Source organism: Chrysemys picta, chromosome 4, assembly GCF_011386835.1.
Source record: "Chrysemys picta bellii isolate R12L10 chromosome 4, ASM1138683v2, whole genome shotgun sequence".
NCBI classification, from domain to species: Eukaryota; Metazoa; Chordata; order Testudines; family Emydidae; genus Chrysemys; species Chrysemys picta.
In genome coordinates, this window is record NC_088794.1 from 30729014 (window position 1) to 30753357 (window position 24344).

Consider the following 24344-nt stretch of genomic DNA (forward strand, 5'->3'; position numbering starts at 1 on the left):
CAACCCCCAGACAGCCCCCCCCGAACTCCCTGACCCATCCAACCCTCCCCCCTGCTCCCTGTCTCGACTACCCCCCCCCCCAGAACCTCCCTGCCACTTCTCTGGCCCCCGGCCCCCTTACTGTGCTGCAGAGCAGCGCGCTCGACAGCGGGGGAGGGCAGCAGGGTCGGACCTCCAGACGGCGAACGGCCCGTGATCTGTGAGTGCAGGGCGGGGGGAGGGAGGAGGGGTGTCAAGTTTCAGGAGGGAGGAGGGGGAAGTGCAAGCAGGGCTCTGGCTCTGGCTGTTGGAGCACCGGCTGCTCTGTAAGCCGCGCGCACGCTCTGCATGGGAGGGGGGAGGAGGGGAAGTCCGGACATTGACAAATTCCCCCCGGACGCTATTTTTAACCTGAAAAAGCCGGACATGTCCGGGGGAATCCGGACGAATGGTAACCCTACCTGATGGGCATCGTCTAGGGGATTTTAGGACCCAAGCAGCATCTCTGGTGTGACTCCAGAAGAGATTTAGGTTTTAGCAACACTTCTCTCCACAGATTCTGTTGTTCTAAGTAATTATCTTATAATTCTATTTACATTATTTCTGTGAAGACACTAGTGCCAGCCCATGGTGGACAGTTGGTGCATAACTAACAGCTCTGTCAACACGTCTCACGTGGGTTGCAACAGGACTTCTACGTAGTCTTAACTCCCTTTCCCGTCCCCAGCGCTACCCACGAATCTCAGAACTGACACCACCCTGGTTTGTACTCATGATCCCCTCTTTCCCCTCCCTGCAGCTCTGCCAATGCACCCCAGTCCTGACCTGCAAGACCACTTGCTACCCCACTTCTGGGTTCCTGCACAGTTCTTCCTATGAACCTCGACTTTTACCTGCAGCACCCTTTGCTATTCTAGCTCTAGGCCTCTCCTGAGCAAAGAACACCAAAGGTGCCAGACAATACCATGCTTCTCTACTAGAGACCAAGCTGAAATTGAATTCCATTCCCTGGCTACATGTGCCTTTGTTTGTCCCTTTCTGTGAGAGTTGATTACGCAAGCTCTAGCCCTGAACCAGAGCTCTCCTTTCACTCTGACAAGGGAGTCTGCAATTTCCTCTCAACCTCGTGAGTCAGAGACTCCGCTCCGAGATCAGAGAGGAACCCAGAGAGGCAAGGAGGATACGGGACAATGACACAGAGTCCCACAGGAAGAGCAGGACTGAAATGGTCCCTCCCTCCCACCAAGAGCAGCATGCCCCACATGGGGAGCTTCAGTCACTGTTCAAAAGAAGCAGATTGACTCTTGTTCTCATTCCCTCACAATGAACAAACAAAAAACAAAAAAACAAAAAAACAGATGACCTGCACTAGGGGACTTTCACAGGCAACAAGCCACTTGTGACAGGCTGGGGGAGGAGGGGATAACAGGGTGAGACACATCGAGGGGAAGTATCACAGGACAAGCACAAGGGGAAGTTAAACCCTTCTCCTGTGGCATTAACTGATGAGTTTAATAACACTGGTCTACAATTTTTGAGAAATCGTCTGCTGCAGAGATAAAATGTGCTATTTATTATGTATTTTGATGTGCTGAATTCAAATATGACAATTAAAACAACTGATTGGCTACGATTTAAGATATTTAAGTTTTTAAATTTTATGTCTATGTATAGTGCGTAGATAGAGTTTTAATCGTAAACCTAGGTCTTTTCATGTGTTTATGGTTGCTTTACATGATAATATTTCATCTGTCCTGTTTATGTAACACTTTAAAAATCAGCAAAAGGGTTATATAAATAAAATTTATTATGAAACAAAAAGGCAAAAAATTATGTACATAGTTTAGTCCTATTCAGTGTCTACTCGGCGCTCCTTGGCTTGTTTCTTGTATTCATTAAATGGAGCATCTCTTGTCACTGTCCAGCAATAGTCTGCAAGCATTGATGGGCTCCATTTGCCCTGATAGCGTTTCTCCATTGTTGCAATGTCCTGGTGAAATTGCTCGCCGCTCACTGCTCCACAGTTCGGTGGAAAAAAAATCTAGATGAGAGTGCAAAAAATGTATCTTTAGTGACATGTTGCAACCAAGGCTTTTGTATGCCTTGAGGAGGTTTTCCACCAACAACCTGTAGTTGTCTGCCTTGCTGTTTCCAAGAAAATTTATTGCCACTAACTGGAAGGCTTTCCATGCCGTCTTTTCCTTGCCACGCAGTGCATAGTCAAATGCATCATCTCGAAGAAGTTCACGAATCTGAGGACCAACAAAGACACCTTCCTTTATCTTAGCTTCACTTAACCTTGGAAATTTTCCATGGAGGTACTTGAAAGCTGCTTGTGTTTTGTCAATGGCCTTGACAAAGTTCTTCATCAGACCCAGCTTGATGTGTAAGGGTGGTAACAAAATCTTCCTTGATTCAACAAGTGGTGATTGCTGAACACTTTTCCTCCCAGGCTCCAATGACTGTCGGAGTGGCCAATCTTTCTTGATGTAGTGGGAATCTCTTGCACGACTATCCCATTCGCAGAGAAAACAGCAGTACTTTGTGTATCCAGTCTGCAGACCAAGCAAGAGAGCAACAACCTTCAAATCGCCACAAAGCTGCCACTGATGTTGGTCATAGTTTATGCACCTCAAAAGTTGTTTCATGTTGTCATAGGTTTCCTTCATATGGACTGCATGACCAACTGGAATTGATGGCAAAACATTGCCATTATGCAGTAAAAGAGCTTTAAGACTCATCTTTGATGAATCAATGAACAGTCTCCACTCATCTGGATCGTGAACGATGTTGAGGGCTGCCATCACACCACTGATGATGTTGCAGGCTACAAGATCACCTTCCATGAAGAAGAATGGGACAAGATCCTTTTGACGGTCACGGAACATGGAAACCCTAACATCACCTGCCAGGAGACTGCACTGCTGTAGTCTGGAGCCCAACAGCTCTGCCTTACTCTTGGGTAGTTCCAAACCCCTGACAAGGTCATTCAGTTCACCTTGTGTTATGAGGTTTGGTTCAGAGGAGGAGGATGGGAGAAAATGTGGGTCCTGTGACATTGATGGTTCAGGACCAGAAGTTTCATCCTCTTCCTCATCTGACTCAAGTGAGAATGATTCTGGTGCATCAGGAACTGGCAGTCCTTCTCCGTGGGGTACTGGGCATATAGCTGATGGAATGTTTGGATAATGCACAGTCCACTTTTTCTTCTTTGACACACCTTTCCCAACTGGAGGCACCATGCAGAAGTAACAATTGCTGGTATGATCTGTTGGCTCTCTCCAAATCATTGGCACCGCAAAAGGCAGTGATTTCCTTTTCCTGTTCAACCACTGGCGAAGTTTTGTTGCACAAGTGTTGCAGCATATGTGTGGGGCCCACCTCTTGTCCTGATCTCCAATTTTGCAGCCAAAATAAAGGTGATAGGCTTTCTTAACCATAGTGGTTATACTGCGCTTTTGAGATGCAAAAGTCACTTCACCACAAACATAGCAGAAGTTATCTGCACTGTTCACACAAGTACGAGGCATCTCTGCTCACTTTGGCCAGGGCCGGCTCCAGGCACCAGCTTCTCAAGCAGGTGCTTGGGGCGGCCGGTCGGGAGAGGGGCGGCAGGTCCAGGTATTCGGCGGCAATTCGGCGGACGGTCGCTCACTCCGGCTCAGAGTGAAGGACCTCCCGCCGAATTGCCGCCGCAGATCGCGATCGTGGCCGCGGCTTTTTTTTTTTTTTTTTTTTTTTTGGGTTTTGGCTGCTTGGGGCGGCCAAAACCCTGGAGCCGGCCCTGCTTTGGCTAAACAGAAATGTGTCCCTTTGCAAAATCAAACACTGACAAATAAGAGAGCATGACACTGTCTGATTTCTAGAGCTAATCTAGGGCAATTTGTTCAGCAGAGTGATGTAAGCTTCGTTATGATTGCATCATCCATGACTTCTAGGAATAACATGATGCAATTCATATCATGTATGACGCAATACCAGCTTCAGATTGCATCATTCATTGTTTTGCCTAAAAAGCAAGTACTGTCCAAACCCAGTCATAGATTTATTCATAGGTCTAGTCAAAGTTGTAGTTTAGTCATTTCTGGTTTAAATTGAGACCCCCTTCCCTTTGTAACTCACTTATCCTCCGCCATTCCCAAGTCAATGGTCATATATACTGACCCAATAGCATATCTTGAAAACTAGAGCCAATCAACAATTTTAAGCATCATTTTCATTCTCAGTGACCCAGAATTAGTAAAGTTTGACTACATTTTATTTCAGAAGCATTTTGGCTGTAGAGCAGTGTAATTCGTGTGCTGAATGCGATCATCCTCTACAGCATGCGCAGCAGCCTGCCTATGCCCTCCCATGACATAAGCACAGGTAGTGAAAAGTGCTTCCTCGTGCCACAAGAGGGGGCTCTAAGAGGCCAGCGAAAAAAACCTGCAGGGAAGAGCATGGGGAAAGCTCTGCTACAGCTTAAGACCCCTCTGCGGAAGGGAACTGTGACCTCTACACTCATTCCCTCCCCTTCTCCCACAGTCTCACTCTCCCCACCCCCACTGCCCGCCTGTTGTACAAGGAGAGAAGAGATGTGCAAGGTACCAATTCGGCCTGCATCCTGCAGCTGGATTTTGAGCATCTCCATGGGAGTGGTGACAATCACCTGGCAGGTGCCCGCCCCGCAGCCGGCCAGCATCTCCTTCAGCAGCGTCAGCTTCTTCCTGCCCAGCAAGAGAGAGATTCAGTCAGAAGATCTGGCTCAGAGCAACGTGCCCCTGGAACAACAGAGACAGCTGGGTTCCCTCAGAGAGATGCCCGCTCTCGGTGCCAGGCTCCATCCCCACCATGATGGAATTACAGGACAGATGGTCCTGGGCCACAGCATTGATGCACAGGTACCACCGGCTGGGACACAAAGTGGAGGTAGTCTGTACTGGGCACAGTGAGCCAGCTGGTGTCAAAGGCTGGGCGTTTTGGTCCAGCATAATCTGCTCTGGAGCAGGGGAGCTCACAGCTCCCCCATACACTGAGCTCCCAGGAAAGTCACAAGTACCAGAAGTTACCACAGGGCCGTTACTCTTTAACGGCATGCAGCTGCAGAGGTCAGCAACCAGGAATATGTTCTCCTTCACCTCCTCCAAAACCCCACAAAACAGAGTCAAGACTTCAAAAAGGAACTGCTGAGTTGGGGTGTTCAACGCAATACACCTTACTGAGGCCTAATATGCAGAAAGTGCTGAGCACCAGCCCTTTGAGAATCAGGTCTCCTTAAGGCACCAAAGATGGGCACCCAAGATCACTGTCAAAAAGTTTTCTAAAAAAATCAGCCAGAGTTTTTTTGTTGACTGCTATAGCCAGGCACCCTCACTTAGGGCTGGTCTACTCTAAAAGATTAGGTTGGTTTAACTACTTCGCTCAGGAGTGAGAGCAGCATTGTCAAGCTGACCTAAATCCCCATGTAGACAGCATTAGTTCAATGGAACAATTCTTCCGTCGACCTAGCTACCACTTCTCAGGCAGCTGGATTACCTACACAGATGGGAGACTCCATCCTGTCAGCACAGGTAGTGTCTACACTGAAGCACTATAGTGGTGCAGCTGTAGCGTTTTAAGGGGTTGTCTACACTTACAAGAGACTCAGTGTCAAGGTGTTATCCCAAAATTTGTCCTACCTTAAAAAAAAAAAAAAAGTTATATAATAATCTGATAAGAGTCCTCAGTATCCTAAATATTTACTATAAAAATCTACCATGCTGAAAAATAAACAGCCAAAACACTCTTTTTTAATAGGACCTACTCTAAAGCAATGTTTTTGCTCCTCCTAATGGCTCTGTGGCAATATTTCACTGACACACTATTCCAAGGTGGTACCGATACCACTGATGATACAGACACAAAGTCAATTTGGGTTAGCAAGACGTATGGCTGCATTTATATAAATACAACCCCATTCGATTTTTAACAAAACCATAACAATATCCCACTGCATTGACCCAAACACTTTAACAACAGCTGTTGTGTTTTGGGCCAATACTGTGTTTTGACGGTTAACTCCAGCTCTCTACAAAAGATGGGAGGACCCTGAACAGTTTCCAAGTAGAATAAGAACAAAACACATCAGTAAGCGATTGGGGAGTGGGGGTGGGAAATCAGGTTTATTTTAAAGCCTCTAAGAGAATCTTACAAGCAATAAGATGCATAAACATTGTGTGACATTCTCAGGGCACCCAGGGCCGAGAGTCACCTTGTTACCCCTCCCAACAGCAAGAAGGAGTCCTTTCTTGGGGCAGCACCTTGACACTGCCAGTCCCTCAAGCTCTCTCCTCTGGGCTATGCCAGCCCTTCCTTCACCTTGCAGATTAATAAGAGGTGCACCCCAATCCCCCAGTCCCTTTGAATTGTTCCCCTGTGATATCCCCACCCCTGACACTGGCTACTCACATAAATCCCAGACCCCCTGTACCCAAAGGTGCAATGTACCCCAGTTTACCGGTTTAACCGTAAACCACGCAGCACTTGTGAGTATTTATAACAAAACAAAAGGTTTATTTATGAATAAAAATTTAAATAGAAACAAGAGTGCTGGAAACAAGTAGTTACAATAAAAAAAAAGTAAACGCACAAAAACCTGGGTCTACACTTATCAATTGTTACCTTTCCTATCTAATAAAGTAGATTTCCTCCCAAAGTTTAGTCTATTGCAGAGCTGGCTGGTTTCTCAAGAACCAGCATCCAAAAGTTCATGAAAGCACCCCCCCATCCCAGCCAGGGATTTTCTTCAGTGAATGGATACAAAGTGCCTTATCCTACATTGTGTTACACTGAAGACAGACTGGTTTCTATTCATGGGCAGGGCAAACCCCTGCTTGCTGCAGTTTCTTTTCTACCTTTCCGTGGTTTCAATTGTTTGTCACAGTCTCTGACTGTTTTCCATTGACTGTGACCTTGCATTACCCTGCTGTCTGATTAGGGAGGTGTGACAACTCCCTTTTGCTTGATTGGGTCATCACCAAGACACATTACCTCCTGGTGACTAATTTCGGCTCCAAGCCCAGACAGCGCACTTTCAATATTTCCAATATACATTGTTCCTTAAACATTATCTGTGCATACATCTCGCAACGATTATGAGTCTTGAGATACCTTACATGCTACTCTTTATGGATAAATAGCCCATGAGATGTGTTTGGTGTGGTGAGTCTGTCAGGTCTTAGGTTACAGCTGTTTGCAAAGAACAGGGGAACCTTTGCCAACAGATCTCTGTATCACATATTGAACTTAATGGGCCAGACCCTCAGATGGTGCAAACTCAGCACAACTCCACCAGTTTAAGTGGAGCGATGCTGGATTTACACTAACAAATAATGTTTTCAAAACATCCTTCGAGCCCAGGCTATAAATGAGCTCATGGAAGTGTCACACTGTTTCCGCACCACCACCTCAAACACAATACAGTGCCCTTAGCAGCGGCTCAGAGATTCAGTGAGTTGTCAACATCTCCTGCCACAGGGAAGAATCAGGTGGCATGAGAAATAGCCTCACTCCCCTCTCCTCAACAACATTCCCCCCCACTCCTTTAAAACTCCCTCAAGGCTAAATTCACCTATCCAGTGACGTGACAGGATTGCTAGTCAGGCTGCTACCCGCAACTAATCCCCCATAGCCTGCGTGTCAGCTGTTCAGATTTCTCTACTTCACATCTGCTCTGGGGGGAGGACGCCAGGGGAGGGGATTATGGGAATAAGGCCACAGTGAAGATTATCAATGACTAAAGATAGATTCCTCCCTTGAGAACAAAGGAAGGAATTTCTCACCGAGTTTCCATCTCAGACCCCTGGGTACAGGATGATCAATGAGTCACTGAATTATTAGACAGTCACCTGCAGAGAGTCTGGGTCCACATGGACCTTTTCTCCCCTTCGTTGAGGTGTTTTAAGAGACTCATTGAGGAAGTGGGTGTTTTCCTAGGACAATTATCCCTCACGGCTGGATTGAGGGCTCTGAATACTTGGGAGAGCTATTTAGCAAGCCTCTGATTGTACAACAGCCCAAGAAGCAAGATCCTCACCCCTTTCAGTCACTCAGGAGCCAGGCAGGGTTGTGTGCAATTAAAGGTGAACTTCAAACAAACACTCCATGTTCTATCAGCATCATCAGAACAAGTAGATTCCACCCACTACCACCTGCACACTAGGCAAAGGGCAGTACCTCCGCTGGTGTATGTCAGTACGACTCCACTGGCTTCTATGTTGTTATGCTGACAAACACCAGCTGAGGATCTGTGCATACACCATTTTTAGAAGGCACCAGCTCCTGTGTGTGTCTATGCATCGCCCTAGGTGCCTAAATACTACGGTAAACAGGGAATTGTGGACCAGATCCTCAGCTGGTTTAAACTGGGGTAGAGCAACTGAGTTCAAAAGGAGTCGCACTTAATTTACCCCAATGGCAGTCTGACCCTATCACTGCAGAGACCATGTACCATTCCTGCACCTGGTGTAAAAATATAACACCTTCTGGCAAGCATATGTCAGGGCTGAGTACTCTGGCCGTGGAACCTATCCATTTGAATTTCCCGACATACCGTATGTCATAAAAACTGCAACCATAAAGGCACCATGTTCCATCCTCAAAGACAGCCGAATAGTGGTCTTCAAACTACCCCCATACACACACACACAAACGCCAGCCTAAGACAAAGAATGAGGATTTTCAACCTGAGTCAGTGATCTCGAGAAGGTTATAAGCAATTGGAACTGTGGTTTCAAAAACGAAGAGCGAACCACAGTAGCATCACTGTAGAGTTGGCACTGTGATGGAGAGAGTTAAAAAAGCAACATTACCACCACTTCTCTCTCTGACAGATGCATTCTGTTCCTCCACTGCCTATAACATCAATCCCTTTTTAATCCCCTCACCCCACGTCTACCCCCCTTTAGGACGGTGCTAACACTTGGCTCCCAGAACTAGCAATGCAGTCTCCAAGGCAATGCACTTGGCATGCAGTTTAGAAATTAGAGGCCAGGGCAAGCATTATCCCAAGCATTGCTCCAGCTCAGTGTTCACACCACCGCTGAAATGTGACCTAGCCGTCCCTCCATCCAGAAAGAGGGGCAGCCAGCCCAAATGGTGCTGTGACCTGGTGTGTGGGGAGTTTGTTCCTGCATGGCAGAGCACCGGGGGAGTGCACCCAGATCTCGACTCCTGGCAGCACCAGCTCATGCATTGTGTGGGTAAGTGAGAAATATCCCAAGTAGTATCTGAATTGGCACCCTGTTGTGTTACTGTTGGTGGGCACACAGGGTTAAACAGCTGTCATGTTCTAGCCTGGCCGTGACAGTACTTCCATGGTGGGATGAAAAGATGGATTAGAGAGAATATATAAATATAAACACAGCCCCCCCTCAGAAAAAGTCACCTCTGGGGTGGAACACAACAGCTGTTTAACCACACATATCAACACTACACAAAAATATACAGGGCTGATCCAAAGGCCACTGGAGTCAATGGGGGTCTTGCCATGGGCTTTGGATCAGACTCCTAGTACATTTGAACCTTTTGGGAAGAGTGCAAGACATTATAAAATAAAGAGGAGTCAGGGTCAAACTTGAGATTTGATGGAAAGGAATATTCCCACCAGGAGCCGGCAGAATGGTCGGGGTGCCTGCCATTCTAGCAGATTAGTCCCCAGTACGTGCTGGGGACTAAAACCTCTCATTTCTCTTCATAGAAAGAGACAATCCTGTGTACACAGTGCAAGAAAGAGGAAAAAAATACCCATTTCCCTGCAGAATTCACTTCCGTCAGCAAAGAAGCAATTAACACAATTGTGCTGGGCTTGCTAGGAACCAAAAATCACTGAATCAGCAGCTTTCCAGCCCTGCTCCAGAACAGCAAACCAAGCGAAGGTCAAGAAAAAATATCAGAGGGGAGAGGGAGGGAAATCAATGATAAGAACGTGCCTTGGAGAGGAGCATTCAGCAAGCCAGCCGGCCGGACACTGGGATATTCTGTAAGCAAACCACACCTTTTATAACAAACCGAGACAGTTTTCAACCCACTGAGGCCAAAATACTAGGCAGAGCCTAAATATGAGACACCCTACATGACTGCCAGCTCCCATCACAGCTGCACAGCATGCTGAGTTTAGGAGACAAGGGATGAAACCCTGTGGGGCAGCTTAAAGGCTGCTCTCAGTGCAAATGCTTTGTAGAGGCTGAGATTCAAGGCTAAGATTTCCAGAAGTGACTGTTGAGTGCAAGTGCCCGGCATCAGACACCTTAAAGGGGCCCAATTCTCAGATGGGTGCTTATCACCCAAGCTCTGAAAAATCCGGTCCTTTAAAATGGCTCTCAAGTTGGGTACCCACAAATAAAACATTTTAAGTGTACGCTGGCGCCCCCGTTTATGTCAAGGGTTCTTATGCACATGTTTAAGTGCTTTCCTCAATGGGGCCCTAGCAACTCCTCTCCTGTTTACATATTGCTTCACTCTAGAGGACAAATGCAGCTGCTATCTTATCGACTGGTGTATGTACCTGGGCCTCCCACTGCAGGAAAGAGCATACAGAGACTTCCAGCTTCAGGGAGGAGCAGGAAGAAAGCCTCTCTCCATTCTCTGTAGACTGAAAACCCCCATTCTCTGTAGACTGAAAACCCCCTAGTCTCCCTCTCCTGCCTTCTCCTAGTCCGAGGGGCCTCAGAGAGGACAGACGCATAAAAGAGGAGCAGAGCGAGAACCCTCATGTGGCTCCTCTGTCTACATAGTTCTTGGAGCCCCAGAGAATTTCCTAGCCGAGACACCAAAACCAGAGGATGACGTCAGCTCTAATGATGGGGATGAAGCACAATCAGAAGAGAGACTCAGAATTCCCCTCAAAGGTTTTTTTTGTTTGTTTGTTTGTTTTTGCATTTGAGACACACACAGCAAGCCCTGAGCAGAACAAAACTGGGTCAGCTGCAACCTGGAGGATATTACAGCATCCTCTCGGCTGGTTTCCACTTGGAAGAGATCGTACAAGCATGAGGCCTGCTGCACCCAGCTGCCCATGGTGGACTCCTTGGCTGGACACAGCGAGGGGTAAAAAGAAGCTTTTCTTCTGTAAAGTCAAACAAACAAACAAAAGCACAGAGGGAAATGCAGCAATAGCCAATCCCAGATCATGAACCCCTCTCTCCCCCCCTCACCTTAAAGTGCCCTCAGGATTTCGAGTAGTCTCAGTCAGCCCTTTGTGACTGGGACATACACAGTCATGCCTAGTGGTCAGAGCAGGAGTCAGGCCCAGGGTTAGAGCAGGAGGCAGTAACCAGGAACCAGAGCCCCGGGTCAGTCCAAGTCAGAAATCAGAAGTTGGAGTGGAGGGTCAGAGCTGGGTTACCTGCAGTAAGGCAAGGCAAGGCAAGGCAGGGAACACTGAGTTGCAGGACCTATCGCAGCCATAGGCAAATGCTTGGCGCAGCCACTGAACTGCTGCTGAGTTTAAGAGCCGGTCCGGTGACCCTTTTGACCAATCAGGCAGTCTACTACAGGCCCCCTGTGCTCACTAGGTTGCCTGGAGACTGGCTCTGCAGCAAACCCTGACTCCTGACACAATCCACATCTTTGAAGCAATTAATTTTTGCTGGTCACTCAAGGCAGGTTCACCTCCATGCAGAGTGCAGCCTTGCCTTTCTACAAGATAGCAGTTTGTTATTCGTATCTAGGTCTTGTACCAAGAGCTTACCCAAGGCGCTGCTGATAGACAGCCCTGGAGTTCTTGATTTAGTCACAGACCAGGGGGCACAGGCTGAGCCACGTTAGCAGGGCAGGGTGGATGCAGCTCACGCTGGCGCTGGCACTGCTGTCCCTGGGCTCTGTGATTAAGCAGAGTAGTTCGGTCTGCTGGGTTGCCAACCCTGCCTGACAAGCCTGGCTTGCAGGGAAGGGGGCAGAGGAGATGGCATTTTCCCCCCAAAGGAAAGGGGCTGCCTTGATGGAAAAATTCACCACAGCGAGCAGTTTGAGGAAAGGGATCAAACACAAGATGCATGAGGGAGGCGCTGTAGGGGGCATACACTTGGCTTAATGAACAGGGCAAAATGGCCCCCTTCAATCATCTTACAGTTAACCACGCATCTGCCATAGCTCGGAGAAGGTCCAGTGAACGGTAAGGCAGCAGCATGGGAAGAGCACTACATGGGGCAAGCTCTTTTAATAGGTTACACTCTCTCCATCCCAAGGCACTTAAGAGTTACAGGGGGAAAAAAAAAGGATGCTATGCAGCAGCTTCTAACGGCCCTTATGCTACCCAGGAGACATTACTGCTCATTCAGCCACCTCCCGCTTTCCATACACGACACAAGGGTCTTCCAGACCTCAATCCATTTCAAAAATCAGATCTAAATCGGAGCATCTATCGATATTCTGTAAGGGACAGCCTAGAAGAGCCCCCTTTCCACAGAGGGGAGAGGAGTGGAGTTCCCATCTCTCTAGGGACACAGGTGAACTACCCACCACCACCACATCTGGGCATCAGCTTGAACTTCCTGCTTTCGAACCAGGACTCTTCCCCTCCCCCCTCACTGCCCCCTTCCCCCCCGAGTGCTCCAGCTGACCGGAACCACACTGCTCCAGAGCAGACTCCTCACTGCATTTCTTCCCTGGCCCTGACTCTCACTCCCCAACTCCGGCCAGCATCCACCCACTGCTGCAGGGCAGGGAATGCGGCAGGCTGAGCCAGCACCTTCCCTTTCCCCTCTCCCCTCTTGAAGGGGGATCCAAGGACAGAGCAGCGGAAAAACACCTCCCTTAATCCACAAGGTCAGCGGGAAAGGAAAAACACTACTCAAATCCCACAGAGCGTCAAAGCTCATCCAGGGCCAGGCAGTGAGAATCGAGTAGGGACCATTCAAGTTTATCACGCAGGCAGGACCAGCTCTGGCTCCACAAGAGCCTATGCGCGCTCTAGGCTGTCACCTTGGCTGAGGATCAGAGTGGGTTGTGAAGGAGCTTTGCCAGCAGCAAAGACTGCACATGGTGCCTTTCCCCAGCACTGCAAGGGAAATGGGAAGAGGCAGGGGAGGGAGGGACAACAGGCACCGACTCGGCACGACAGCTCGGCCTCCATGTTCGATGATCTGGGACCTTTTATTTGAATGCAACATTAGGACTGAGTGGCATCTTCCGTACTTTATTCATTCCTAGCGGTATGTAACTTGGAGCATCGCACAGTACAGCCCCAGAGTCCCGGTGCGATCCATTACTGCAGTGCATGCCATGGCACTGGGGCCAGGCAGCTGTTCATCACTTTGGGGGGGGGGGGGGGGTGTCTATAGTTTTATATCTGCACTATTTCACAATGAAAATGAAGAGGGGCTGGTAGCACTGGCTACTGCCAGGCACACGATGGAAGTAAGGGCTCTCCCAACCCTGCTCTAACACAGCAGAGTCTTAAGTTAGATCCCGGCTGGCTATACTAGTCCTGGGCCTCTCTCAAGCAGAGCCTGCCAAATCACCCCCCCCACCCCCCCAGTGCCTGGTGGTTTAGTGATGGGCATAAATGCAAGGCAATATGTAGCCGAGACCATATGCAATTGGATTCTCATGCCACCTAGACCAGACTCCAACCAAGCTATCTAGAGCCAAGTGAGTAAACTGCACCAGCTATTTTGCTGTCTCCAAGAAAGACTCCAAGACTGTTTGGGTTGGAATATGAAAGCTCGCAGCTAACTGCAGAAATGGAGCTTTCCCAAGTGAATGCAGTGCCTGTCCCTGCCACAGCATGCATTCAGGAGCAGCCAGAGGTGCAGGAGAGGCCTATTAATCCTAACCACAACCACCCCACAACCACAGCACTGCCCACCTCCTCCCCTATGCAAGGGAACCAGGAGGCTAAGAGAAATCAAAACTGGAAGTCCACTCCCAAAGCTGCAGACAAAGACCTACTACACTGCTGTACATGACTCCAAACACAAGCCATGCTAACCAGCTGCATCCCAGCCTATGTACTGCCTGGGGCTGCTTGTCACAACAAGTCAGATAGTCTCGGGGTGTGCGGAAGCTTCAAGGTACAGTCCTTTCCTCTTCTAGTCAAAGCTCTAGCGCCTTCATGGGTAGGATCCAGCCTTCCTAATGCTGAAAGACTCAGGGTTAAACATTGATCTGCCAGGATGCTAGGTACATTGAAGTGTAGGCTGGCCAGAGGATGCTATTTCTCTGCCAGTCTCAACTGATCGCTCTCTGGATCGCCTGGTTGAAAAGATACTCTAACGGTAAATGGCTGTAAAAAGCAACAGAGGGTCCTGTGGCACCTTTGAGACTAACAGAAGTATTGGGAGCATAAGCTTTCGTGGGTAAGAACCTCACTTCTTCAGATGGTAAATGGCTGGCAGCCCCAGGCCATTCTTCCTTCCTTCCAACATGATCCTTCCAAAGCCTGCGGCGCCTTCACTAGTTTGGGGCCTTTAGTCCTCAGATAACCCAATGTTAATAGCAAGTTAACAATCTGCAACATCTTGTGCTCTGCAACATCTGGGCTCAGAACCAATGCAATCACAGCTCTGTCTCCACTCCAAGCTTCAGACTTAGCTACTTGGAACAAGGACAGATTCTCTCCCTGTTTGTTCACAGCACAGAATAGCCACAGCTACTGAAAAAGAAACTTAAAATCTAAGGAAAAAACCCATGATGAGTAATTACAGGACTATTGGATGGTGAATCATATGGATCCTCATGTATGAACATTAACTTCTTGTTCTGGGGTCATTAAATCACTAAAAAGTCACATACATAAAAGGCATAATGGGCCAGACCCTCAGCAGGAGTAAATCAGCATGGCTCCATTGAAGTCATGAGCTACACTGATTACACCGTCTGAAGATCTGGCCCTGTACATTATGTGGAACTGATGAATCAAAGAATTGGTAATGGGATATGGAGCTTTTCAGCTGTAGGTCCCTAGTGCAAATCCAGCTCAGGTAGCTAGTGGTCAAGAGCTGTGACCCTCTACAGGACAATTGTTTACTGGCTCATGTGAAACAGGTATCTAATTCCCAGGGAACAGGCATCCACACCACAGATGGCTTCTCTTATCAGCAGAGTCAGAGAGGTCAAGGACTGAATGGGCCACAGACCCTGAACTGTCCCCTGGGCTGGAGCAGCGATATCTTGGCAAAACAAGCAGTAGTTATTCAAGGGATACAGGACTTCAGACTTCATGGTTATCAATTTGGCACCTTTCACTGGCACTAAGTTCACATGAACAAACATTAAATGAAGCCTGTTTTACTGACTTATGACCTTTACATGCAGGTGAAGTAGCAAATGCCAATTATCGGAGAATCAAAATTCACTCCCACTCCCCAGCTGCCAAATATCTTCAAAGAAATCAAACCCCACGAGATTGCAAAGCCACAAGCTGGTGCTAAGCTTAAGGTCTTGGACCATCCAGAACTCGACTCACTACCTGCTCAAAATATAGTAATTGCAAGGGTGGGAGGAGCAGAGGAGTGTCCAACACGGGGTTGAGAAGGACGGACCATCTCAGCAGTTACGTGGCCAGTCGCTGACGCTGTGTTCCTGTGCGGATGTTTTCTGTGGAAATTCTGGCTGAGATTTGGGACTATTTCTGGGAGCTTCAATAAAACCCTCCAGGGAGGGGCTTTTCGCTTTCAGTTCTAAACACAGTGCACACAGAATGCTAGTGCTGGCTGATCCGGATTAATCGCATTCAGAACAGCAGGTTGCCCAACTACAAATCACCAGGTTATTCAGAGCAGACCAGTCCCAGCGAGCCCACGTCCTAGCACAAATCCCTTTCCAGCACCACTGGCAGTGCAAGCCATCCACTCACCCATCTTTGGAGAGACGATACCGGAAGAAGTCATTGGCCGCTAGCTTGATGGCCTTTTCTGGTGTCACTAGAGTCAGGTTCACCGCAGCCCCTGGGAAAGAAACAAGAGGAAGGGAACACTGTAGCAGCCGGAAAGACTTGTTATCTGGACACATTCAGGAGGGCAGTGGATAAGCTTTAGTGGAGTTGAAGTCAAAACTGGGCTAGGAACAAAAGGGGAAAAGGTTTCAAAAGTGCCCAAGGGATTTAGACACATCCCACTGAAAGTCAACAAATGGGATTTCTGTGTCTAAACACATTGGGCTCTTTTGACACCCCCCCGGAAGTGTCTCAGTTCCACTTTAAACAAGCTTTTTATAATTCCCATGGAATTGGTGCAGCCCACCTCTCTCTCTCTCTCTCTCACACACACACACACACACAAATTCAAATCCCACTGAAGAAGTCAAAGGAAAGACTCCCATGGATTCCAGCAGGCTTTGGATCAGGTCCCCCAAGGAGGAAGGACACATTTTATTAGCCCTGCAGGCAGCCTGTTTATGCCTCTTCCCAGACGAGAAGCGTCAAGCTCCCCAGAACAAGACTGCCACACTTAATTTGCCTGCAAGTCAACTAACATATACAGCCAGAGGCTGTGAAAGGCTCAGGGCCTGATCCAAAGCCCACTGAAGTCAATAAAAGTCTCTCCAGAGACTTCAGTGGCTTTGGATCAGGCCCTTGGCTACGCGATTGCACTTGTATTTCCTTGTTGTCAGTGTCATCCTTCCAGCAGCCTCCCACTGGCCGCTTCGCCTAGCGCTTCACTCCTTGTCTGTAAGACATCACATCAGAGCGCCAGGACCAGTCCCAACCGGAGCCAGGAGACTGCCTCCCTCTGCGCTGGTACATAAACAGAGCTTCACACCCACTGTACTATTAAGTACGCTATTATTGAGAGCAACAAATGGCAAATCCCTATATTGTGGCTGCCACAATGAATGGCCTGCCCTGCTCTGTCCTCAGACTGACAGCTATGGAGACCAGTATTAGTGAAACACAGGGGCACCCTAACAGTATTTAAGTCACCCTGAAAGGGAAAATAAAACAGTTGCTGCACCCTGGCCTGAGCAAAAAGTCGTAATGTTTGGTTTGTTGCTTCAGAGCATTGAGCCTCCTAGTGACCTGCGTGTCAGAAAGGACCTCGAAGGGTCATGTTGTCCATTCCCATCCTGCACCAGGGCAGGATCGATCCCTAAGCCATTCTCAAGAGAGGGCACCCAGTTTAGGCCATCGGGCTCTCTGGCACCCACAATACTTGGGAAAGGTCTCTCATTCACTAAGCACTTTACAGAACAAAGCCCTACCACATGCCTGTGAGGAAGTGTTATTCCCATTTTAGGGATGGGGGCGCCCAGGCAGAGAAAGGTTAAGGCCTATATTTTCAAAAGGATCCACTGATCTCAGGTGCCAAACCTGACATATCTCCTGATTTTCATAGGTAATGAGCACCCAGAAATTCAGCCAGAGTCAATGAGAGCTGCAGGTGCTCAGTGCCTCTAAAAATTTGGCCCCATGTTTCTCAGGGTGAGCACCCAAAAACCACATTGCAGAACCCAAAATTAGCAGGCATTTTTGGAAAATGGAAGCCCTAAAGGACTCGCTCAAGGTCACAGAGTGAACCAGGGTCAGAATTGGGACCAGAACTCCGGAATCCCTGGCTTCATGTCCTGTGCTCAGACAACACCGTTCTCCACACTGTGGAAAATCATCCTTGTAAACAAAGAGCCTTCACTGGTTCCTGCCAGATAGGACAGGCTTAGAGCCTCTCTCCAGCTACCATGAGTCTATGTTTGCTGGCAAAATCTTAAACACCTTCCTGGTAAGAGACAGACAGATCAATCTCCTCACTTCACCTCATCAATGAGCAACCATCAGATAGCAGTAACTTCCACAAGCATTACATCCAGGAGATCCTGTGCCGAGTCGCATACACTCTTACTGGGACTCTTGCAACAGCCTCGCAAGGCCAGATATTGGTTCAGTTTAAAAATGTTCCTCCTCCAGGGGCGTGAGCATGTGATCAATAATTGCAAACTCGACCCCCACCACCGACGCATGAATGTTTTCTCTTGGATTTCCCTAGTGACAGCCCCCAGAGTAAGTAGGCAGCCCGTTCACAAGGCCCCATTCTCAGATGTGTGCGCCTAAGGTAAGTTCCTATTCAAGTGCCCAAATGCAAGAGCTGGATAATTAACCAAGTTAAAACACACACACACAGTTAAGGGGAGATTCTTGCAGCTGAGAAATACACCTCCTCACCTCCCACCTTATGTCACTAAATAACATTACCTAGGTAAAAGTAAGAAAACCAAATATCTACCTCCCACTTTAATATCTGTGCAGATGCTTTTTTTGGGGGGGGGGGGGAGGAGGGGGAAATGAATGACACCAGAAGGTGGGAAATGGGAGAGCGCTGACAAACATGGAAGCCCTCAAATTAATGAGGGCGTTTCAGATCAATGTGATCTCCCAATCTAAAATCAATTCGAAGAAAACCCCCACTACATGTAAAAATTAATAGACCTGGTTTAGCAGAAATCCCTTTGACATTTTCAGCAAAGCTGCTTAAGAGAATATAGATAATCCTTGTCCTCAGTAATCCACAAGAGCTTCCAAATCACCACAGTAGGAAGAAAGGGAGGACCGCAGCAACCTCTACAGTACCCAAATATGCCATCCCCCCAAAAATATTTTGCAGATCCAGAATACACACATGTTTTTTCTAACCCAAGTTCACTTGTCGGAGCTCTCCAGGGACTATAAATAAAGCAAAAGGATCTAAGGGTATGCCTGCACTGCATAGCAAACCTGGGTCTGTGTGACTCGTTCTTTCCAAGCTCACCTTTGAGCAACCACACTGCATTGCTATGCACAACTCATACTATGCCAGCACATCCATGCAGTGGTACACAGACAAGCCACTCTAGGGATTAGTTCATGGTATATTGTGGAAAAAAACTTGACAGTAAAGGATTGGGAGTCAGGATAAACTGCTACCATAAAACAAAGAGGTTTTAAAAGAGGTGGGAAATCCCATGCAATCTTCAGCATGCAATCAAGAGTAACTGCCTGACCCTTTTGTAGCCCTAATACATCTTACGTGGGCCTTCCGTTTACAAAATCCTCCAGGCATCGTTCTAAACTATATTTTATCATAAAATCCTGTGTCCTAGCAGCAACAGCTGCAAAGTGCTCCAAAAGTTGAATTGCCCTTTTGGGTTTGTTTTGGTTTTAATAAAAACCATCACTGATCCAGGATCAAGGCTTAGAAATATACTGGTCCTGAAAAATGTTTGTATTAGTCCTAAGAGTAACTAGCCCTCTCAGGTCATTAGGCACAATTGTACAAAGCAGTGGTTTCCAGAGCTAGAAAAAGAGAGACAGTGGCCATTAAAATCAAATCCCAAGTGAAGTGACACACAAGAAAGCATGATGGTAATCGGAACGATGGGTATTTCACTCTGAGCTCTTGTGAACTGCCAGAGTTAAAAATTAATACTGTAAACCTCTGAACAGCTGAGATTCCGACAACAGTCTCAACGCCCACATGACTGTGACTCAGTAGTTACATACCTGATCTTTTATGACCAGAAAGAAACAGAACTTAGCAAGAGGTACGTAAATCCAGCTCAGCTTTCACACCAGCAGTGTTATTTGGGTAGGCATGTTATACTGGAGCGGCCTTGCTTTGGATTCAGCTTGCAGGGTTTCAGATTTTGGGAAGTCCGATTCTGTTGCATGCAGATGTGATGTGAATGCAACAAGGCGAGAGATCTTGGATGAAGTGGAACATCTGGAGACCTTCCAGCAAGGACAATTAAGGGTAAAAAATAAACTCAAACCAGCTTGGTACTGCAGAACCAATACATTATGTGCAGCTGGGTGACCAGGGAGGTCAGAGGAGAATGGGGTGTTGCCATACATGCACACCTCTGCTTCATTCTCCTTGGGAAAGGAGAGGGCAGAGGGCGAGCAATATAAAAATAGCCACCAAGAATATAAATAGCATACGTTAAGGCAAAGTTTTTTGGACATGACCTCAGCAACCCGGAATAGTTTTGGCAGGTATCGTGCGAGCCTGGGGACGCTGCGGAGGGTATTCTTAGCAGGAGTCCCAGAAGGCTGTCCAGTTTGCGTGCGGAGGACTGAAGCGCTATTGTCATGCTGCAATTTGGAGACAGCTTGGCACAGTGACAGCATCGTGCTCAAAGTCCAAAGTGACTGAGGAACAGAGCAGGCTGGGAGGCGCAGCTTTGCTCTGTTAGTCCCTTGGCAATCACGGGGTAATCGGACTGGCTGCCAGGAATTCTATTGGGACCCAAAGGCGGCCATGTGTTAGGATTCCACTTGCTCACACACACACACACACACACACACACACACACACACACACTCTTCCTTTTTGTTACAGTGAAGGACATGTGTAACAAACAAAATCAGTAGGGTTGGATCAGCCCATTGGACCCCTTAACAAAAATGTTGGGCTCTCCGTGTAACAGGTTACACGGTTACTTCTGGGTCAGAGAAGTGCACAGCGCACATCTGTCCTGTGATAGATCACATGGAAACTGTTCTGCTAATAAAGGCTCCTCTTACCTCTCCAGCTATCTTCGATACTTTTATGCCCCCCCCCCCCCCCCCCCAATATGTCACAATCTTCAATGCACTTATCCTCCCAGTGCCCCTGTGTGGTAGAGTGCAGTGCTATTACCCCTGTATTACAGATGGGGGAACAGAAGCACAGAGACACTTAGGGTACATACATCACAGCAGCGGCACTACAGCTGTGCCGCTGTAGTGTAGATGCCTCTTGCGGAAGTGGTTTTTCCATCACTATAGTTAATCCGCCCGTCCGAGAGGCAGTCGAGCCAGCTGCATCTGCACTAGGTGACAGGTCAACCTGCGTCGCACAGGGTGTGACATTTTTCACAGCCCTGAATGATGTAGCTAGGTCGACCTACGTTTTAGATGCAGGCCAGGCCCCGGTGACTTGCCCAAAGTCACCCAGGAAAGAACTGCAGCAGGAATGCAGCCCAGACACTGCCTTAATGATATTTGTCCTGTTGGTAGAGCTGGACTGAAGCAAGTCAACAAAGCCATCTGTCAGAGCTCCTTGTCAACATGCAGCTCCTGTTTTTCTCCTACATAGAACCCTGCCTCTCAGCCAGGGATTGAGAGAAACCAGCAGTAAACACTATGCTTTTGATCACAGCCGGATGTGGCAGGCTGGACAATTTAGGGATTGGCAAGGAGAGGATACGGAGCCTTTCACCCCTAGATCACTGGCTCAGATATAACTGTGATTGGGAGTAACAGGAGTCCACCTCCTGTGCTGGCTACTCCTACACACACAGGAGGGGGTTAGTAGGGCATTTTGGGTTTGGAACAAGGGGCTAGATTGCTCTAAGATGGTGCAGGGGAATGTAAAGCTATTGGACACTTCTTGCCCTCTTTCAGTTGTTTCCACTCAGGTTGAATTCTCCCCTTAACAGAGGCAGAGCTGAGCCCCTAGCTGCACTGACCATGCTCCATCCATGGCCACATTGCTCCCATGCACACCCGTAATAGAGGGGAGGCTGCAGCTACTTCCAACCAGTGAACCCTCTGCCACCAGGGGCCTAGAGCATGCCTAGCAGTGGCCAAATCCAAGCTAGACCCAGGGACGAGTTTGGGCCTGTATGTTTCTGCATGGTTTTGATAGGATAACAACGACTTCTGCGTGTTTTTACATCGGATAAAAAAATTAATAATACACAACTTTGGTAGAGCTGGATCCAGTTAGCTCTGACATCACCGCATTTGCTGCAATGTATTTACCAAGGATACAAAGCACCCTAGAAATCCAGCCCTTGGAGATCTGAATGTCATTCACTTTGGAATATTTCTTTAAGATCAAATTTGCTAAGACTTTGTTAGGTTAACGGCCTCCCTGTCCAGGCACTGCTCCCAAAGCCACCACCACAAATCAGCCAATCCGTAACCAGAATCCACCCCGCCGCCCCCTTTTCCTCCCATCAACAACCTGGGCCAGAGAAGGCTGCTCTCAGCAGCCAATCCGCTGTTCCCATTATATCAAACCACAGTATTCCTGTTTCCCTGGTAACCTAACAAAGAACTGGCAAGATATAGCATGCCCGGGAGCCGCAAAACTCAAAGATCTCTGGAGTCCCATTAACAAAAGGGAGTGAGGATTCATTTAATCAAGTAATCTGAGAACCTGTTCTTTATCTGTACCAGTGAATAGATACTATGATGACTGAAAATATTTGAGGTATTTATATAGCACCATATACTTGCAGCTAGATACCACAGTTAAGAGTTTAAGACCAGTCAGGACCACCAGATCACCTAGTCTGAGTTCCTGTACATCACAGGCCACCAATCCCACAACCAGAATTAGAGCAAAGTATTATCACGCACAGGAGACTAAGCTAAGCTATTATGTGCCACAGGTGGAGAACAAAAGGGACCGAGGTGCACCAATGTCCAATGGCAGGGAATTGATTGAGATGCACCCAGATAATCCCAGCAAGTGACCTGCATGCCATGCTGCAGAGGAAGGTGAAACCCCACCCTCCCCTCGCCCCTCCAGATCACTGCCAATCTGACCTGCAGGGGGGGGGGGAGGGGGGGATTCCTTCCTGACCCCACCTATGGCAAATCAATCAGTTAGACCCTGAGCATGTGGGCAAAAAAACACCCAGCCAGCTAGCACCAGAGAGAGAGAGAGAGAGAGAGAGAGAGAATATCCTGGGTGCCATGTCAGATCACTGACCCACCCTGTCCAGTGTCCCACCTCTAGCAATGACAATCCCTGATGCTTCAGAGGAAGGAGACTGACCACACACACACACACACAAAATCCCTTCCTGACCCCTGCAGGTGACCAGCTGAAGCCCGTAATCATGAGCTTTAGGAACATAAGAAACTGGAAGGCCGCTGAATCTTGCCCCTCTCATCACAAGCAACCCCAGCACATAATCCCACTGCCAAATTTGTCCAGCTTTCTGTTAAAACAAAGTAAGTGGTTTGGCCCCACAACACCTAAGTGGGAGGCTCTTCCACAGCCTGACCCCTCTGAAAAACTCTTATTTCCAGCCTGAATTTGTTCATAGCCAGATTATAACACATGCTAAAGAGCTTACCAGATGTCACCCCCAGCTCCAACCTAGGGCTCTGGTAGATTTTAGTCCTTCAAACCCCCAAACTGGGTTTCCCCCGCAGTTACAAGTTCATCTGTCTTAAATCTAGAACCAGAACCATAGCTGGGCAGATCAGCCATTTCTTTATACAGCTCAGGCCTTTGTTCTTGGCCTTCTGTAAGAGGTAATCAGCAGACAGACAGACAGACAGACAGACAGACAGACAGACAGACAGACAGACAATGTTCTCTCCTCTGGGCTGGGTTTTTGCCTAACCGGAGTTTGGGAATTTGCATTAACCTCTCCCAAGTGGATTTCCTCAGGAATCCCTAAACGCTCATAGTCCCAAAAGTCCATACTTATCCAGCACATTTTCAGTATGGTCTTTTGAACTCCCAGGTCCCATGTCTCTCCTCCTGTCCCCCCCCCAAAAGAGGTGACCAGACAGCAAGTGTGAAAAATCAGGACAGGGGTGGGGGGGTAATAGGAGCCCATATAAGAAAAAGACCCCAAAATCAGGACATCTGGTCACCCTACATACCCTCCAGGCCCATAATAATACATAAACTTTATCCTTGGAAGACCTTATTTGGGAACTTCAGCAACTGCCATACCTGTCTCAATCTGCCAGAAAATCCCCAAGTTTTATGTATAAAACAAAGAGGTAACATTTGTCAATGGAGTTCTCTCTAGAGATGATCTACTTGTGGAACTCATTGCCAATTATTGAGGCCAAGAGAAGATTGGGACATACTCACTTCCTTTGTAAAATGCTCTGAGACCTATTGATTGAAAGCATTACATGAGAGCTAGGTATTACTTGTATGGACAATGAGACTAGCCAGTAGTTATAATAGTAAATATAACAAAACAAGGGCTTAGGAAGGGATATGAACCCACTTGTTTCTGGACATGAACCAACCTCTCAGTTTATGGGCGTTAGGAGGAATTTTCCCTGAGGACATAGTACCCCATAACTCCCTGCACCATCCGCTGAAGCATTTGGCACTGGCCACTGACACAGACAGGGAACTGGACTGGGTGAAGCAGGGGGGGTCTAGCCAGCCTGGCAAGTCCTGTGTTTCTGTATATTGAGCCCCTGGTTTTTAGGTGAGATTTTTTCAAGGTTTTTCCAACCAGTTCAGGGCACCCCTAATACCTCACTCCATAAAGAGAGGAAAGTGGCTTTGTTTTTATTTCACCTGCGGTCACAACAGCGTTTCAGGCTAGGACGGATGAGTCAGATGCTGCACTTCTGCTCTGCCTCCAGCCCTTACCTCTGTACATGCCGAAGTAACCTTCCGAGCGGATTGTCTTAATGAGGCAGTCAGACCTGCAAACAAGAGACACAGAGAAAACCTCAGGAG

The 24344-nt window shown here is 47.9% G+C and overlaps 1 protein-coding gene across 1 annotated transcript in view; it reads right to left on the reverse strand.

The window, feature by feature from the left end:
* SLC25A22 (solute carrier family 25 member 22) overlaps nucleotides 1–24344 on the reverse strand; it is a 99006-nt gene that overhangs the window by 19289 nt on the left and 55373 nt on the right. The window contains 3 exon segments of the mRNA XM_042862126.2: nucleotides 4570–4688; nucleotides 15797–15887; nucleotides 24255–24310. Coding sequence (XP_042718060.2) covers nucleotides 4570–4688; nucleotides 15797–15887; nucleotides 24255–24310 — 266 coding nt within the window.